General features: G+C 39.1%; 1 protein-coding gene across 5 annotated transcripts in view; it reads right to left on the bottom strand.

Moving 5' to 3' along the window:
* The window catches only part of NCKAP5 (NCK associated protein 5), a 432579-nt gene that overhangs the window by 205982 nt on the left and 205833 nt on the right, over positions 1 to 20764 (bottom strand). For all 5 annotated transcript variants that reach the window (XM_071746512.1, XM_071746517.1, XM_071746511.1 and 2 more), the window contains one exon: positions 9698 to 9771. In XM_071746512.1, the coding sequence (XP_071602613.1) occupies positions 9698 to 9771 (74 nt within the window). The remainder of the gene's footprint in view (positions 1 to 9697; positions 9772 to 20764) is intronic.

Below are 20764 nucleotides of genomic sequence, written 5' to 3'. Positions count from 1 at the left end.
CCAGCACTTAACACCAGCAGTGTTCCAAAACTCTGGGTAGAAGTCACCTGTAATGATGTCATTTGTAGAAAAAGTTGCTCTTTCAGCCTGACACAGGACACCTCCCACAGAGACCTGAGGCAGCACTTCCCTTTTGGGGACTTTAATTCAAATATCAGGACCATTACCTGCACCTCTGGGAAAACTGCCACAGTGTTACACAAAACACTGTGCAATGGTAGCTGATGGGGATGCTCACTGAGCACCCTGTGCTGGCAGATAGAAAATCACTTAATGGATCAGCTGCTAGAGGAGAGATTCCAGAACAAACTGGTCCCCAGCACTCACCTTGGTATTTCCCTGTGCAGGTATTTCCCTGCTGCCCTGTGTGGACATCTGCTCCCACCAGCTCCTGCTGCTGATGGTTATGTTCAGCCTAAAAAAAAAATCTATAAAAGTTTTTGCTTGATCTCAGCGGAAATTTAGAATTTAGGTCTTTCATAGGAATTCTGAGTAACTTGAATTGGCTGAAGAAAGGGTCAAGTGCTGCCACATGAACATTTCCACACTGCAGAGTGCAAGCAAAAAGAAATCTTGACATTCCTGACACTGGGAGCAGGACAGCATTTGGCCATTTTTTTCAATCATTTACAACCGTGCTGTCAGTGAAAAGGAGCGGAGGGACTGAGAGTGCTTACATCTTTTCATCTTTGTTTCTGGGCCAATCTCTGCCAGGGTCTGCAGGAAGATAGGTTCTTCCTTTGCACTTGATCTCTCTTCCCCAACCAGGAAGAGTGGAAGATCATAAAAATAGAGGAAGCCTTACAGGAACCACACCATATGTACTTGTTTCTCTCAAAAGGGCTTAAGAGGCTCTCAGCTTGCATTGTAGAGGACTAGGAATCTGCTGAATGAAAAACAGGATTGGATTTATTATGGCATTATCACAACTAGCATCAAACCAGCATCAAACCTTCTCAAGCACCTAGCATCAAACCTCCTCAGCATCAAACCTGAGGCATGTGCCTGTTCTGGCAGCACCTGGAAGCAGACAGACTTATCCCCCTGCTGCCTTTAAAAGTGCCTCCTAAATTACAACAAAATAAATACCCTGCAAAAGCAGGTATCTTGTACTACTAAGGACCTGCTGGAGATTATTCTAGGTTTTCTATTTTTTGCTTATTTAAGTTACATTTTCTAGACTCTGATTAGCTAACCAAGTGGTAATAAAACTAAGAGGCCTGTATTTTGCAAGCTTTTATTAACTTTTTTAAAATCTCAGGGGAATATCTACATAAGCAAGAGTCTGCAAATTCTGAGATATGCTGATTTAAATAGGAAAAAAATACGTTCAGGTCTTTAATATATGATGAATGCTGCCTTGTATTTGAAATCTTGTCCCTAGCAGAACCCATTACAATAATGTTTATACAGGTTTATGCTATAAATGCATATTTTCTCTGCGGCAAAATATGTTGGAATTACTCCTGATTAAAAAAAATAATGCACAAATGGGCCGTAACTCAGAATATGGGTCACTATAGACATAATTATGCCCTTTTATTAACAAATAAAGCAATGGAAAATATAATCTGTTAACATTAGAATGGTTTCATACAGCAAGCAGAACTGATAGGAAGTGCACCCTGGATCTCCTGCAGTGGGTACAAATGGGAAGCCAGCCAAATCCTACAGAATTAAAGGAAACTTTAAGAAAGCTGTTAAGTTCCTCCAGTCTGATTACAGTCAGCGTTTGAGCTAAACAGGAGATGAGGGGAGCTTCTAGGATAAGGCTAGATAGGGATCTAAAGTCCACTTCTGCAGAACCAGACTGCAGAGCATCTGGATCTTTGGCTGCCAAGTGCACACCAAGCCTGGAGGGAAGGTGCTGCCTGCTGCAAGAGCCAGTGGAAGAGGAGAGAGATGGATCAGTGTATGCTTAACATTCAATAGCAGGAAAAGATAATGTCACAGCAAGTATTTTTTCTTTTTTTTTTTTTTTTTTAATTGCACAGGTGTTCTGCTTTCCACTCAAGCAGTTTTGTCCTGCAGTAGGCCCAGACAGATGACCCAGTTATTGACATCCATGGTTTTCTCAATTATCAAAAACCTTTGCAGCAGCAAAGCAACACCAGTACCAATATAATTTAAAAGAAACTGCCTCAAGACAACAAGATAGAGCCCTTCTGTCCTTGTCCCCCATGCCACTACCCCTCCCCTGACAGAGGGGACCACTTACATGTGTTTTTACACTGTGAAGTGGCAAGGGCTGAGGACAGGAGCTGGAGAGGACACTTCCAGACACAGGTCTTCTTTTCCATGCCTCATCGTGCTATGAACATGACAGACACAAGGAAATGCTCTCCAGCCAAGGAGCACAGAATAGGATTGTCACCAAGCTTACTTTGAGCCATAAAACCTTTTAAAGATGCAAACAGTGATGTGGGAACTTCAGCCAGCAGATAGTGAACAGGCTGACAGCACACAGTGGGGTGACATGAGAAATACAACCTTATTATAGATACAATGAACTGGAACACAGAAAAATGCTGGCTTAGACACAGATCTCTTGTATAAGCTCCATTACTTAGTATATTCATTGCTTTATTTTTTTCTGTAAAAAGGGAATTATGTTATTTTTCTGTTTCATCCTTGGGGCTGAGGAGATGAAAACCATTTCTCACTGTGTGTGGAACAATGACGCCCTGTTCTCACTTACAGTCTTGAAGTCTTGCTTTAATGTAATTTAGAAAAATAAAAATGTCTGAGCATTACAGAATGAAATAGAAATTCTAACCTTGATTATTTAATTTCTCTTTCATGAAAGTGAAACTGATTTACAGGGAAGGGTGCTAACCCAACTTGTATAACTTCATTGATGTTTTCCCACTGACCTTTTCTACATCTGCCATTAGCACTGCCCTGTTTATAGACTTCAGAATTAAAACTGATCAGTGCCCTACCCTTCTTTTAAAAGTAACAAATTCATAAATTCTCCATTTCTCCTTCCTTAAACCCACCACCCCTCCCCAAAAACCTGCCTCGCAGCCTGTGTCTGTGCACAACTCATTTCTGTAATACATTTTGACATCCTGTTTTTATAAGAAACCAAATTCTCATTTGTTGCCTTGATGTAAATCCATGGGTTTTCCTCTGCCAAATAGGAAACAGGCTCTGAGTAAAGATATGGCTGTTCAGTCTTCGAGAAGACTTCAGGGCAGTGTCACTGTTACTCACAGGAATTACTCTTTGCTCTGTGAATAATTTCAATAACATAACTGGAATTATCTGAGGAGGGAAATATGATTCAACAGGAACAAGCATCGCTGTGCCTAGACATTAGTGGAAGATTAAATTCAACACCAAATAATGAACACAAACTACAGAGAAGTTTCCATTTGAAAATGTTTGATTTTTTTAAACAGGAGGAGATAATCTCCGAGCAACAACAACAGATAATTGCATATTCATGTCTTGTGGATCATTATGTTGATGTGGTATGTGGATTTTTATCTGAATGAGATGAGACGGTGCTCTGATGTTCCCCCCTGTGCCCACCCTTTTGGCTGGGCCCGTGTTTCCCCCACTCAGCGATGTGTGGTGTGTCTGCTACCTGAACCAAAGGCTGCACTTCAGGAGACACAGACAAAAAACCTGCCACACACACTTAGCTTCAGATAAAATCAGCTCAGAGCTTTTTTTTATTTTTTTCCCCCCTAATCCGAAATAGCTACTACAGTAGTATGTGTATCTGCATGCACAAAAGAGTTTGTTCTTCTAAAAAAATCTAAAGCAAACAGAGAACCATGACAAAATTATACATTTCATTTCCCAGCATACAAATGAGGATCTAATTTACTCTGGGCTGTTCATGCATTTTGCTTTTAACAAATATCCATATGTCAAATAGACCTTCCACATACTTCCCTGCTGGAGTTTTTTTTCCTTTCAACTTGGTGGGGAACATTTGTGATCCTTATTCTACCAAATAAATCTAAAGAATATATTTTGCTCAAGGCCTTCTATTTTTTAATTTAAGAGAAACAAATCAATTCATGGCTTTGGCAGTCTTGCTATTAAGACAAGCATACATCTGTGCAAAAGCACCCCAATCCCTAATTAATTGCAGAATGTTATTAACATTTTTAAATGTAGCATTGGTTAATATATTTAATTTTACAAACATAGCCATATAAGTTACTTTTTAAAGAACATTTTTCCATCTTCTGTCTGCAGTTTTATAATCTGGGTAGTTTAGCACAGATACAGAGATAGCTGCTTGTATCAAAGCCATTTTATATTCAGATGGTTCCAAATTCTGTATTAATGACTTCAATAACTGAGACTGGATACTTCTCTACTGACTCATGCAGCACGGATGGACAGTGCTGATGGGAGTTTTCTTCAATTAAAGGGAACAGGCTGAGAGTCATATTCTTTAAAATTAGTACTTGTTACAAATGGATGGTCCCCAAACCATCTCAGGTCATATTTCTCATATTTCACATCAAAATGAACTTAATTTTAAGTCAGCTTAGTAAATGCTCCACAAAATATGCCCTGAGTTAAAAAGACTCACTGGTGAAGGAGATTTGCTTATTTATCAGGTGAAGAGTTGTGCATAAAATGACTTTTGATTTTAATCAGTTGAAGTCAGTTATTTGACTAATCAGTGAAAATGACAAATTTTGAACAGCTTTAAACTTTTGTAAGAAACCTATTTTACTTTAAAAAGACAGTGGTCAGTTTTGCACATTGAGATAAATCTCACTAAAATACACACATCCCCAACACTGCAACTAGTGTTCTCCTGTCCATCCAGTCTCCTCCCCTGATTACAAATTTATTCCTTATAGTCAACCTATATAATCCATAAGGTTCATTTGTCACCTTTAACCTGGTCTCCCTCTCTTTTACTCTGGTCCTCTTAAAAATATGATTTATAAGGCAAGCAGTAAACCACTTGCTTTTCTAATATACTCACTCTTCAAAGTACCTTCCCCCAGTTCAGTCGTGAAAAAGTGGCTTTAACAACCGTGGTGTGAGATGGGCATTGGACCGGGGAGGCAAAGGAAGCAAGTGGGTTTTATTCACAGATCATACAATGGCTCTGCTTTCTGTGGCCTGTAACTACATCTGCATTGCTCACTGAACCATACACATTTAGATTCAGCTAAAGAAAAGCACATTTGGCCAAAAATCAGATACATTTTTAATTGGTACCCTGATGCACATATTCAAATCCTAATCCTGCATAGAAATGTGTCTCTGAAGCTATATTGTCAACTGGGTTAGGCAACTTGGTAGCCTTTTATGGGTTTTTATTTACACTCTCGTGTGACTTTTTTTCCCACATAAAGTCACAAATCACAAGCCCCAGTTTTAGAAAGACATAAGTGATGTTATATTGTTAGTTGGAAACATCTGAGTACCCGCAATGTCTGAAGGACTCCTAATTGCCAAATTCAGTTCTGCTTTGCCTCAGCCAACCACACCTCCAAAAACTAAGGAATACATCAGTTTTCATGTATTTTAGAAATTTCTCATATATCCACTGCTATATCCAGAGATGTAGCAAAGAAAAGCCAAAAAAGACATACTGCAAAAAAAGCAACAATGCAAAACACAGAGAGAAGCAGGTTTTTAGTGGCTAATAGCATGAAACACCTCTTTCTTAGCTTTGTCCATTGCCAAGATGTGGGTCAAGGGAAGGCAGATCAAGCAAAGAAGGAAGCCTCATGGTCTTACAAATTACCAAACCAAGCCAATCTCCTCCTGATGATTATGGGCTACAACATTTCTGCAAGATAATTAATTCCAAATACACTATATAACTCACATTAACATCATAGACCAGAGGCAACTTTTGTTATCAGAAACTTCCAGATAGGATTAAAATGGGGTTTCAGCCCTAAGACCTGGCTGCTTTGACCTTAATTCCCCTTGGGCCAAATTACTAAGCCCCTGACAAGAAAGAGATACTTGTGCAGAGCATGACCTTATTTAGCTGGGGTAGTATTTGTGGTTTTTTCACAGCTTTCATTACTATAATATCATACATAGGGTTTTTCATTTGTTTGCCATGCAACTTATTCCCCCAAGATTAGTCCTTTTCTAGTCAAGGAGTTTAAAGCTAATCACAGTTGTTATTTTAATCTGTGCTCACAGTTCAGAATTCTTGCAAGTTATTTTGATTGCTAGCAATTATTCTCTCCCAATGGAAGTTCATGATTACTGCAAAAGCAACCTGTTTAATACTTGGCACCTCTTTAGTACATAAGCATTAAACCCCAGGGCACAGAAGCATGCTAATTCTGGTCATGAAAGTATAGCAAATCTATTTAACTAACTCTGTTTTTAAAACGTGGCACTGGAGAAATCCATGCCATGGATCCTTGTGCACATTTGTATTCCTCCCCCTCTGTGTTTCTCATTGCTGTAATAAGGTTACAAGGTGCTGTTGATCCTTCATTCCTTGTATGATTGTCATGTCTGAAATGCAGGATAATCTAATGCTTTCACCAAGACAGACTAAAGATTTGGTAATGGTTCCAGTAGCACTAATAATAAAATTCCCTTGACAAGTGTTATGAACAGGGTCTGACCCTTGCATATTTAGGCAAGCACCCTATGCTCAAAGTCTTTATTCTGTTAAGGGAGCTGGTAATTGCTGTCACTGATCTATGTGTCAAGACTTAAAAATTATGATCTTCTCTCAAAGTCAATTAGGAAAGACTGTAGGGACAAATTTCTGCTTCTCATGCTGATTGTCTCTGTGATTCTGTCATAAAAATTACTACATTAGCTGAATAAGAGCATTAAAGGACTATATGAAGAACACCACTGCAGGGACATCCCCCATCCCTGACCCAGTTCTGGTTTATTTAAAGTTATTTTTATGCAGGATAGGGCAAAGAAATCTAAAATAATTCAGTGTTCTGGTTCAAAGTGATGCACTGAGATGCACAATCTCTATTGTACATAATTTCCAGTGATAAATGTTGGTGATTTACATCAACAGGGTCAAATTTGGCTCATACAATTTGGGACAGATTTATTTAATTCAAACTTGAGAAATGGGGGAACCATCGAGAAGCCAAATACGCAATCATTTTCATCCTTCTCCATGAGGAAATAATTAGTCTAAAATGTCCAGGATAAGAAAAGCTGTGTTAAAGAAGTCTGCATCTCCAGATACTAGTGAGGTGCCTTAACTTGTCGTAAAGGTTTTAAACAACAGAACATCTGAAGCTGGGCAAGAGATCTCTTTCAGTAGAAAGCTATAAAACATGACCTGACCACAGGCAGTTCTCCTGGGACAGCAATTACAGCAATAAATGTTCCCCAGCAGATGCTAATGTTGTGTATAAACAGTCATCCTCTAAAATCAAAAGACATTTTTGCCCCCAAATGTCTCTTAGGGTCCCATTGTATGGGTGGAAATGTAAAGGAAATGTAAAATTGATATGCACACCATGACATCGGCTGTAGACTCCTGTCTTGGCCTGGCCACTATAAATCTGTCCCAGCTGTAAGTAATGCTGAAGGAGCTAAATGGTCAGAATTTGTGTCTGTCTTTTTTATTAGCTTGCCCAGAGTAAAGTAGGGGTTATTGGTCAATGTCAGGTTCAGAGCCCACTGACCCAGTAGGTTAAAATCGTGGTAATCACAAATCAAGAGCATAATGAAGTCTGAAAAGAGGGCTATGCTGATTTATTAGGACATCTGTCTGGCTCTAGACAGCCCAGTACTGCCCCTGCATCATCAGAGCTATTTGCATAATCCTCACCACGAAACATTGGAGAGATTTAAAAGAGAGAAACAAAGTGTTCAAAGAAGAGCGGCAAAACCAGAAGGGCTTAGCTTGTAGTGCTCATTGTAAGCCTTAACTTTTTATACCCATACCCCATAAAAATAATATTATAAATCAACTAATATGTACAATAAATTACCATCTTCAGCTTTCCTAAACTACTGAATTTTCAGAATGCATCCACATGTCTGTACAGAACAAAATAAATTCACTACCCCTGCTATTTTCAAACACTGGCTAAACTTTAAATTTCTTCTTATTCATTTATATTTAACAAGGTCATATCATCCTTATGATGATGTTATAACCTTTGTTCTTGAAAAATAATCTCCAGAATTCTATAAACTTAAATGTAAATATCAATGTTTTGCACTGGTTCTTTCTGATACTTTTAAAGGAAAGCATGAATTTTACAGAAACTTTCTGAGTTTTACCTGTAAGTAAGAGTAAGTCTATAGCATAAACACTATATGCTGTAAATGCTGTTATACTAATTTATATCCTATAGGCCAGGAAGTTTGTGAGATGCATACCAACTAGCACTGTCATGTGAAAAGCTGCTTTTTTGTACACAAGAAGCATTCAGATGAAAAATCAGACTTGGTCAGAACTAAGGTGAAGTAGATTTTAATCTATGAAGATTAAATGGTTCTCTGAAGATTACTTTATCTTTGACTATGTATCAAGAAGGACTGGCACCTCTCATATGCCATCAGAAAGAAAGAAAGAAAAAAATCAAATCCTCTGTATAAAATATTATTCCAGATAGAAATTTAGCTGGTAACTATGAAAATATGAGATAGGGAGTAGTTAATAAATAGATACCAAAGAGTTTAGAAAATAGAAAGTATAGCAAATACTACAAAGTGCTATCATGCAGATCTTTTTACACAAGCTGCAATAATAAGAACCCTGTACAAATGAAAATTCTGGAATAACTAATTTAATAATGATCAAAAGATAATCAACTCATTAAGAGTGTGAGACTTCTGGGGCTTCTGAAGATTAGGTAATTTCTGGGCTATCTTTACCGTTTCATTGCAGAACAGTCCTGAACCAACAGCCAGAGAACAGTAGTGCTGAAATACCATGAAGAATCTGTAACATTTTTGCCTTCATGTCACAGTTATGAATGATAAATTTTAGGAAGATGCAAGCAACACACAACCTCTCATGTTCCCTAAAGAAGGCATCAGCATTAACACAGCAGCAAAACCACTGAAGCACAATATGTAATAAAGTTGAAACTGTGTCTGAGATGAGAGACACCTCCACCCATGAGCAGATGACAGACCAGACCAATGCATGGACATCTGCAAGGTCCTTGAGCATCCTCAGCAGAGGGATGCAGAGGCTGAGGAGGGCTTCAGAGCTGCTCAAGCAGTTGCCAAATTTGCTGTCTGGCCAAACACCCACTACCTGCAAGTGTGGAAATTGCTGCTTTGCTTTAACCAGAGCTGAGCCTGGGCAGACCACTGAGCAACAGGAAGAGAGAAATAGGAAATCAAGCATACTACAAGTTTTTTTTAAACCGTGTTTACTTTAGTTTCAAAATTCTCAATACCTCATGCTGCTGTGCTGGGGTTTTTTTGGCCGTGGCTTGTGTGGCATTCAGTGAAAAAATTTACACTCAAGAATATTTAGCCATTTCTTAAATTCAGCCTAATTTATGGACTCTGAACTAGGGCCAGCACCCGCTGCTTAGAAAACTGGGCATCATGTGCATGTATGTAACTGTCCTGATGAGCATTGGAAAGATTCAACTCATATGTGATGCTCTACTTCTTTTACTTAGGTGGAGGAACTCAATACTCAATTATTTCTTTAATATCAGGAATGAAAACTATGGAGTGCAGTATTTTTTTCCAAAACAGCAACATAAGTATGTACATGCATGGTACTTACCTCCATAAGTTCCAGCGCTGTTCTTCCAGCTGAGTCACTAAATGCTCTATGTATTTGTTTGAGTCCATATATTCCTAGATGAAAAATTATTAAAATATTAGTTTTTCAATGGTCAAAGCATTTGTAAAATTTTAAGTAAAATTCAGAGTCAGTTTATGGACTTTACTTTCATTTTGTACCCAAGGTTATCCCTTGTACACAGAAATCACAACGATACAGAACTAGATTAAAGCCAAATTTAGATCCAAATGCAGTGGACAGGGCATTAGTCAAAAAAAATTTTCAGAGATTATTTGAGGAGAAGGCAGAAGGAGGTGAGGGTATGCAAGCAGCACAAATAAATCAGAGTACAGAGAAAAACATCTCCATATTCTAAGACCAGGATTATCTTCCCTGAATTCAGACTGAAAAAATATCTTCTTAACAATGCAGCCACTGTTTTGGTGTGCATTTTGTTTACTTTAGGTATAAATCAAAGTGACCTGAATATTTAGCCCAAATATTTATTTCATGGATATGAGAAATATTATAGCATGTGCCCTATTTGAAAATGAAACTATAACTGAGTTCCTATATAATTTCCCAGTTTAACTTCTGCAGGTGCTATCACTTGCAATATCAGCTATAAGAAAGTTCCCATGTTTGAGTCTAGACAGAATTTCTGATAAATATTCATGATCAGATGAGTGATTCAGATTTTTTTTTTTCATCTTGAAGTCTGTTCTTTAAACACAATGCAAAGAGACAAAGTTTATTCTCAGCAGAGGAAAAAGTCAATCCCAGAAATACACTACTTCATTTCCAGGAGGAAGGCAACTTCAGTGCTATTTATATAAAATATTTCAGAATAAACCCATGGAATAACATAATGTAATATAATATATGTGTATCGCAGTGTTATGAACACAGGCACTTTACTATTATTCTGTGACTCTATTAGTAATACGATAACTCTCTTGAAATATCTCTCAAAATCAAAAATGTTTCCAACCTCATACTTCAGGAAATAACAAGAATTGGAGTACTAGCTGGAAAAGAATCCATTTTCATTTCCTGGAGACAAAAGCTCTACTTCTATAGCTCCACTTTTTAAGTTTTGGACTCCTCAGAAAATCACTTAATGGAGTTCTTGTTTGCATTAGGGTTGTTTCTTTATTATTATTATTTATATTGTGTACAAGTATGGATTTTTGCTCCAAAGCAGTTGGTTCTTCTCAGCCATTTATCCTCATAACCAAGAACAGGAGGTAGCTACTACAGGGATTGTACATCATCATGTCTCCTCAAGGTAAAGATAAATGCTAGATGATTATAAGGATCATAATCTATATATAAATTTACGTTTTTATTTCAGGATTCAAATTGTTCTAAATGTTTTCTTGTTTCTACCTACAGTAATTATTTTCTTGTTCTATTAGAGAGAGAGACTGGTTCCACAAGGTCTATCCTGACACAAAGAATTCTGGCACAGATGGGAAGGAAGAGTAAGATGCTGCCTGTGCAAATCCATCTCAGCTGCACCCTGTTCAGGCTGCCTTGCCTGAAAACCTGTGGGTGCTGTGAAACTTTCCATTAAACTCAGTGCTTTCCCCAATCTTAAATTTAAATCTAACAGCTGTAGATAGATGTATATTGTAGCTGTCACTTTCAGAAAACATTTAATAACGTAAATCCTAAAAAATGCCATGAACTTCAGTGGCATTAATATAGATTTTATACCAGTGCTATAGGGATTAGACACTGGCATCAGCATTGGGTCTTTTTCCCCCTGTTATTCAGTTGAGTTCAATTATACTTGAGAGTACACCATGTCAATTGAACAGCAAACTGCTTCTAAGCCAGCACAAGTCATTCTGTAATATACATACATTATAATTCAGAAAAATTACACTGCATAAATGTATAATGACAATTAGTTGTAGAACCAAGTTTTTTAAAACAAGCTGTGTTTTTTACTCAGTGTTTTTTTTTCCACAATGAGCCTTGTATAAATTAGTATTAATACTTTCACATCTTTTTAATGTAATATTAAATGATATTCTTGATTTATTCAACAGTGCACTTTGCCCTACAGGCAAAGATAGGATCAACAGTTTTATTCTGTGTAATTGTAGAATGATAAAAAAAACCCCTCATTCTGAAGCAATTTTCTCAAAAACATTGCCTAGAAATAAAGACAATGGGGAAAAAGAAATCAGTGTGTTTATCCTGTATGACTGCTGCCTTGGAGTTGTTTTTCCTGTGGCAAATCAGCTCTATTATCCTATTTCTCTTTGAAGACCTGGAACTCAGGAGTGTGTCAGCTGTCAGTGTGCAAAAGCAATGTCAAAAAGTCAACCATGATTTGATAGAAACTTTGTGATCAGAAATTACTCCTTTCTTCTGTGTTGCTGGGGCACAGTCACGTGCCAGCCGTGTCCAAAGCAAGCCATCTGCTGCAGACAAGGTCTCTGGTCCCAAGCCCAGGTTTCTGCTCTTTGCTGTTATCAGCTATCCCAATAAACCAAATTTTACAAACCCTGGCTCAAACCCCCAGCATTATCATTTTGTCAACATGAAGCAAATCGCAATTTGAGATTTAGAGCAACTTTGTGATTTAGAATAACATGGCACACTCAGTGAAAGCATAAATCTGGAAAAATAAAGTACCTTATAGTAATCACACTTTTCCACGAAGACTATATATATAGTTTAGTGAAGTACTGACATTTTTCAGTACCCAATAGATCACACAGAGAGGAATAACTCAGATATTTTTTAGCTTCCTTGGAGCTCTGTCATGTGAATGCTTGCACCAGGTAGGTTTTGAGTCACATGGCTAAGAGTCTAAGTCTGAAAAATTACATGGAAAGTAATTTTCTCCTGTGAGCAAACAACCTCAGGAGCCTGCTTGAGGGGGAGGAGGGTCCAAGTGACCCACACTTACTTAAGATCAGTACCTGTGTGAAAACAGAGAGAAGATGCAATAACTGAGGAAGGGTAAGGATCAGTCAGGTAGGCATGAATTGTTAGATGCTATCAAGCCAGGTCAATCAAACAGGAGGGAAAGGCTATGAGAGCACCAAGGGTTTAAGGGTTCTGCCTTTCCCCTCTTCCCTCCCAGAAGACCAAAGTGTAGAAAGGCTGAACACTGAGCACCTGCAAAGCAGGAGGGGGTAAAGCTGTGTAAGGCCATGCTGACAGTTCTGAAATTAAGAAGCAATTTTAATCTGGAGTTGGAGACTCCAAATTAGTGTATATTTATAAATGTAATTATACTGTATAGAAATTCTGGAATAACCATCTATGCTGTTATTCACAACTGGACTGAGCTGTGTTAGCCCTGCTTTCAGCCCCACTCTGACCAGTTCCTCCCAAGTGGCAGGATTACCAAGGAGTCTAAGATTATTTTTTTTTTTTGTTAAAAGGTGATTTTTAAAAATTCTTTTAAGATTCTTACATTAAAATCAAATTAATTAAATTTAAAATTCTTTTTAAAATTCTTAAATATTATTTTTTAAAATTCTTTTTAAGAATTCTAAAGAGAATTTTTTAAAATTCTACTTAAATATAAAAGAATTTCTTAAATGGGTGAAACGTGTCCCCTTCTCAATTATTTAAGCTTCCAGCCAGAATCATTTCACTCTTCCATCTGTCCTATTGTGATGGCATATAACTGCACTGTTTTAAGGGAAAAACTCTCTGTAATATGTTTAAATGCAGTAGAAAATCTTTCTAACAGCTGTGTAGATTCTGGCATCCAGGAAGAGTTGGTATGCAAGTGTCACATACCAGCTCATCTAATTTAGAGAGCATTAGAGAATTGCTTTTACCAAAACTGCCACTGTTTTGAGCTGAAGTAATATTTGTATAACTATGTATATTTTTGACAGAACTAAATATCGAGCCTTGTAACACTTATTTGTTTTGCTATTTGTTTCTTTTCTTTGTTAGCTGGATGTCAGTCAGGAAAGAAAAGGGGAAGAGAGGAAATTAAGTGCCTCCTCTGAGGCCTGGGATCCACTGCTGGGTATTTGGGTCAGTTACGTGGGTATTTGTTCTGGCAAATCCACGTTGTTATGCTGGGCAGGGTATCAAATATTATACAGCACACAGAACATTTTCCCATCCATTGTTAGAGAGCAAAACCCTCAGGGCAACCTTAGGCTTGTGAGACAGGAGCCCCTCACTGCAAGCTGGAGGTGATAAATGGAAGCTGAAGAAAGATCACGTTGTCTCTGGCCCTCTTAAGGAACTTGCACAGCTTGGTATCAAAGAGAGTTTAATGAGCTTAGTGATATGTGAAAAGGATTAAGGATACAGTCGTTGATCCAGCAAATCACTTGATTACATACTTAATTCAATAGGGCCACTCATGTGCTAGAAGTGAAGCCTGTGCTCCCGAGCTGTCACAGGACCGTGGTCCCTGGAGGTGGAAAGCTTTGGTGGGACCTGGGCATCCTGTGGCTGGGATGCCATCCCATATCTTGGGTCCCTAAACCCCCACAGACACATGCGGACAAAGCTGCTGCCTCCCCTGCTCTGAACGAGCTGCCAGGGTGTGCAGTCAGAGGCCTGAATTGTGCAGGAAATGGGGAAATTTGGGGAGAGCCTTGGCCCGCACTCATCTTCCTGCAGACCAGCTTGGGAACAGGGCTGGGAGGTAAAAGTCATGCAGAACCCTGCAGAGCCCAAAGAATCCCCTTCTCCCCTGGCACATCTGATATCCCCTCTGGATGCTGAGCAGACAGCCTGACCCCAGCCCTCAGCAGCTCTGCCCCTGGGCTCCACCAGCAGCTGGGTTGGAAACCAGACAGGAAAACATCAGCACGGGTTTGGGCTCCTGTGCACTGCAGAGGAGGATGTTTGTCACTGGGGGAGCAGAGAACAACGTGGGATGAAAAAAAGCTGATAAATGTCCAGACAAATTCCTGTGAGTATCTGGAGCCGTCCAGCCCCGGAGACAGGGAACTGCACGGAGAGCCCACAGTTGTCTGCTACACTGCAGAAAGTCCTCTTTTCACAAGGAAAGGTTGTTAGAAATCAGGCAACACCAAAGCTGGCTGCAGCCAAACAGCAGACTGTTGCAATTAGGAAATGATGGTAGCAAAAGCAAAGGGTGGAGGGGATTGACCTGTGAGGGGGAGATCTAAGCTGTCACACCAAGTGTGGAGACACAAGTCATCCTTGAAGGATCTTGGAAGAGTGCCCTGGGGTAAAGCTGTAGACTTATGGAGAGTGCCTTGAAAGAATATTATAACTTCTGCTAAATATTTATTTTTGTTATGTTCCTGCTGCATAAACCTTTGATAGAAAATAGGCTTTTTTCCCACAGCTCAAGAGGATAAATGTACATGTATTCTTGCCTGGACTACGGTTTTTACATGTCTGAATACACTAGAATTGAGGATTTGAGTGAGCTGTTATACAGCATTACTCAGCTAACAACATTTCTTAAAAATCAGGTATAAAAAAAAGTCTCTGCATTAAATATTTTTGTCACTCCCTTCAATACCACACCTAGCTTGGCTGCTCACCTTCGGTGCTAAATAGCAATAAAAGCTAAGCCATGCAGCTTAGGAAAATAAAATCTTTTAAAACTGTCATTATTGTCAATCTATCGCTTTCTTGCCTGATTTCAACATGTTGTTTTAATTGCCAGTTTTATTAGCAGCTGGCGTGAAAGTGTACATTTAGAGCATCTGCAATGGAGCAGGCTGTCAAGAACCCTCATGCACATACTGTGGAATTACACCATTATGGTAAAAACAGTCATGATTATTTTAATAAATATGTCGAGCAAATTTCTTAATTGTTCAAAATCACGTAAGCCTCAGTGAACAGCTCATATTACATCTCAGCTGCAGTGATTAAAACTGATTTACTGAGTCATCTGAAGCCAGTTGTTTTTGATAAAAAAAAAAAATCAGCTGGGTTTTCTTCCTGCTGCTGCTTGGCTTCTGCTTTGCACCCTATTAAATGGCACTATCCACAGAGGACAGCAGAGTTTAATAAAGCCTGAAATAGCACAGGCTCATTAACTAACAGGCAGATTCTGCACCCCTGTGAGCTCTGAACACGGGGATGCAGAGACAGTTTGCAGGGGAATGTTACCCAGCTTTGCAGCTGGCATCCAGAGCTCCATTGCATTTGAGTTTTTGCCAGTTTGTCCCCCAAAAAATGCAAGCCCTGGGACAAGGACATGAGTATTCTGCTACTCAGTGACACCTGATGTCTATGTTCGTCCCACTATAGCTTCATCTGCTACAGTAGATGAAGCTTCATCTGCTGTAGCTTCATCTTCCACCAGTTTATAAAACTTTCTCTTTTCCAAAAAGAAATTTTCTGCAAGCAAATCCCATGGCTCAGGCAGGTGAGTATGGAAGAGTAACCTGCCAGGGCTCTTCCCCAGCTTAGTGGACTGGGGCTGGAAAGTTAAGAAGAGATTTGGTGGCAAATGCTGCCACCATTCAGATTTCCAGATGCTTGGCTGCTTTAAGTTGCTCCCCCTTTCAGGGTTAGAGGAATTTACATGTCAGTGAAACAAATTACATGCACCTCAATGTGAGGGGTAACTCATAGCAGGCAGAAGGATAGCAATGATGAGAGACTTAAATGCTGGAGGAGAAAAAGCTAAAAAGTTGATCTAACTGAAGTTATTTACATTAAAGTATATTTGCAGTAAATCAATGAAGTATCTCAGTACTGGGGATGGAGGGAAGAATCCCAGAGCTTCTCAGCTGCTACCCCATGATGCTAAGGAGTGAAGTAAAAAAGACAAAATAATAAGTTTCAGCTTTCCAAAGGAAAGCCTGATGACAGATTCAGGCAGAAAAACAGCAGAATAGTTTCCAGCTGGATTGAATCATATGGCTCTGCTGATTTCAGTCTTTTCTGACACAAGTGAGTGCTGTAATCTCGTAAGATGCTGCAAAATTCATAGTAATACAATATTGTACATCCCTTGTAAAACCTTTCCTTCAGGAATGCCTGCTGTCCCCTGGCAAGAACACGGAGCTTCAGTTTAAAAACACATCATTTCTCAGTGTCCCCATTCCTCAACAACACCAGATGACAAAACAGAGGCCACCATACTGGATCTCATAGCAGTTTAATACTCCAGCCTCGAACTTTCAAAGCATTTTCTGGTCTAAGCAGCAGCTGGGTTAAAGGTCAAATGTCAATTTATAAAACAGTATGACAGCTGTCCTCATTCTGGGCAATGAAGCAGAGCTCAAGACAAAGTAGGTGAATGGTAGGATACATTTCTAAGATCAAACAGATAGATTAAAATAATATTTTACCAAAAAATGGCACTTGGACAGACCATTTCAAACCAGGATCCATTTAAAAATATGCTTATTTGACAGACTGGAATATTTTTCAAAGATAGGAGATAAAGATAAAATACTGTGGAGTAAAGTCAGAAATCAAGAAGATGGACGAAATGCAAAAGGAAGGCATAATTAAAACCAGAAATAAGGACAGCTGGAGTAAGCACAGTGAATGAGTCTAGAACTGGACAGATATTTTTGTACAAATACCTTTTAGTCAAAATTTAACATTCATGGGGCTTAAAAGTCTCTATGCAAGTAACAGGCTATGGAACTTTTGTAATTTCTACTAACTTGAACAAATTCTTCTGTTTGGCTGTATATGGAAAAGGAAACTGGGCAATTTGTCCACCAAATGCTAATTTTATCTTTTTCATTCCCTGAAAGAGGTAATCACTAAATGCAAATACAAAGCATTAACTGGAATTTACCAGAATTATCGTAAAATAGGAATGAATTATATAATACCATGTAAGTTTGAATTTATTAGGCACAGAGCTCAAAGTCACAGAGCTTTTAATACCACTTAACATCAGCACTGACAAATGCATCAGAGGTACACACTGTTCCTCCAGCAATAAAACCCAAGATCGTGTCCTGTACCACAACAGGTAGATGCCCTTGATTTCTATTTGAGGCCAAATCAGGAGATCCTGTTGGTAGTCTGCATGAAGGCCAAGTGTCCCTGGACACCCCACCTACCCTGAGTGTAGCTCAGCATGAGTAAAGTTTGAGTAGGCTGGGTAGGGCCTGATCCTGAGCCACAGGAAGGGAGCAAAAGCTGCAGGGGACGCAGAGGGTGCAGATTATGGGCTGTGCTCACCCCCAATAGTCCCAGAAAAAGGAAAAAGATAAATCTTTGAGCTTCTAAATTACTAAAAAAATCAACTAGGCCGTTGGAGCAGCCATGGAATTTCGCAGGAGATGGGAAAAAAATGCCTTTTTTGGTCAGGAAGAGGGATGAATATGGAAGAGCAGGTTGCAGCACTGGTGTCACATGGGCAGGTTTGCAGCCAGTGTCCCAGCTACCTCAGCACATGGGAACTCCTTGTCCTCAGTATAAAATTCCATACAGAGAAATAGAAAGTGGAGCTTAGCATAGCCATACAGTGACAGTTGTTCAAAGTTATTGATGACCGTGCATAAATTAAGGAGGTGTCAGAGTGACAGAAATGTTTCAGTCCCAGGAATTCCACAAATGAAAAGGCCTTGGTGTTATTTAGGGCAATAGGAATTTGCTCTATAGCTTAAAGCAGACATTCACAGTCAGGAAAACTGAGTGGAAGGAGACGTGCAGATGTTATGAGTTTGCTGCTACGCAGTGTGGGTATTTACATGAAATAATTAGCTCTGCTCTTGTTTATGTCAAATCTAATTTACATTAATAAAGTTCACCCAGCAAAGACACTGATGCTGTAAGAAAATGCCCAGAAATGTTACAGCCATAAAGATGCAGAATAAATACTGGAACATTTAATTAATCACTTTTTGACATTACCAGGTAATTAAAGTTTCTGAATAATTTCTTGAATTTTTTTTTAGCAATATAAATCAGCCACAACACACAGAAGAACTGCTGGTTGCAGGCATTTGATTTTGCCGAGACATATGGCTCTTGCATGTGACTCACAAGGACTAAAGATGACAAGGACTTAGAACAGGAATAGAAAAACTTTCATGGGCTCCATTGCAGAGTTAGGGAAATCTAATTCTAAGGTTATTACAGATGTTTGGAATTCACAGATGAAGATGTTTCATTCTCAGTAAATATCAGACTTGTTCACTTGTTTGGAATAACTGCTATCATCCATCCTAACAGCAAACTAACAGCAAATACCTTGGGACCTGAAGTTCTCTATAATTTCTTTTTCCTGCTTCATTATCACTTGTCCTCACACATATTCTGGCAAGATCTGAGGCAACATGATACACACACACAAATCAAGAGCATCTTATTTCTACTTAAAAACAAACTAAATAAAACCCCCAAGAGATACTCATCAGTTCATAGAATCATAGATCAGGTTTGGTTGGAAGCAACTTTAAAGATCATATAGTTTCAACCCCCCTGCATGGGCAGGGACACCTCCCACTAAGTTCAATCATTCTCTTACTAAAATTCTGTAATAAAAAATGATATCATATATAAATATAATATCAAAGTCCAATGCAATGTTATAGAGATATAAAGCTAATGATCCCAAAATGCTTCCAAGCATCAATGGACCAAACAAGGCTAGAAAAAGTTTTGAGGATTACCAGCTTTCACCCCCTGCTCTCAACACCAGTGTAATCCAGGGTTTATCAAAATTCAAATAATTGACCTTTTATGGTCTGTATGCACAGAAAACAGCAAAACTGGAGTTGAACAAAGACTGAAACCTCTTTACTGGACAGGCCTTGCTTGCTTTCTCCCATTATCCCTCTTTCCAGCACACCGTGCTCTAGCCAAAAACTTTTTCAAATGGAGGAGGGAACTTGTAATAGCACATTTTGAAAATTTTGCACATGCATAATTAAAGTCAAGGAAAATTTATCTCAGAGTTAAAAATGTAGCAGTGCTCAGGAAGTCTCAGAAAGCTGCTCCTACCACCCTGCCTCCTCCTGGTACACTGAACCCAGTGGAACTGCAACTGTCTTGCATCCATCAGAGTCACCTATGTGATACATTAACATATACACACAGATAAATGATGGAACATGCAAATAAATATGCTCCTAAGCATCCCCCCTCATTGGTTTCCTTTTCTGCTGTGTTTATGTAGAAAGAAAAAAAATGGTCATGAATCAAAAGCTAACACTGAAATGCACCCATGCATTTTCATGGTTTTATTACAAACAAAGCAGCAGCCATGGTCACAGGGAGCTCACTCAGCTCCTGCTCTATCTGAAGCACATTTATTGTCAGCTCTCATTACCAGGGCTTGCAGCTGGGTCAGCTTAGGGTACTGACTAACTGGAGGACACAACAGAGTCCAAGGAAGTCATCTGTTCTAAACTGGTGCCCAAATCACACTCTTCCTTCAAGCAAAAATTCCCACTGATTTCCACAAGCTGTTCAAGAAAGTGAAGGCAAGAGTATTGGCCCTGCTTGCAGTTAGGTATGCAAATGAAAAAGAAATATTTCCAAAACTATTGTCTTGTAGGTAACAACTCAATTCAATGCCTGTGAGGAGGCTGAGCTTCCCTGACAGGGTTGCAAAGCAGGTTTCTCATGAGGAGCTCTGATCTTGACCACTGCAGCTCTCTGACACACACAACCCACTGAGCTGGCAGGCCCAGGGCAGGACAGGCACTGAGCAGCCTGGCTCTCTGGGGCCAGGGGATTAATTCTAAGAAGTCTGGCATTTCCTAAGTGGTGTATAGGCCAGGCAGCACCATGTGATACTGGTTGGAGATAAAGTTTGAGTATAGCAGGGATTTAGTGAAAGTGGATTTAGCGGAAGGAAAATGTTGCACTTTAATAGTAAGCTATAAACAGAAAGTTCAGTAAGGTCCCAAAAGAGAATAAGAACTGGAACATTTGTGTCAGCAAACAGCCTACAAGCATGCACTCATGTTGTGTAGGCCCATGAAATACTTAAGCAAAAGCAGTGCCTTTAGTTACATGCACTAATACTTGGTAAATTCTGCGTGGAACAGAAAGCTCAAAAAGCACTGAAAACACAATTTCTTGCAATGCCAACCCTGTCATCCCTAGAAATGCTGTGACACTGACAGACACACTATCAGGCTGGGACAGCAAGGGCAATTA

Source organism: Heliangelus exortis, chromosome 6 (genome assembly GCF_036169615.1).
Source record: "Heliangelus exortis chromosome 6, bHelExo1.hap1, whole genome shotgun sequence".
Taxonomy (NCBI): domain Eukaryota; kingdom Metazoa; phylum Chordata; class Aves; order Apodiformes; family Trochilidae; genus Heliangelus; species Heliangelus exortis.
This window is presented reverse-complemented; position numbering and strand designations above follow the sequence as displayed.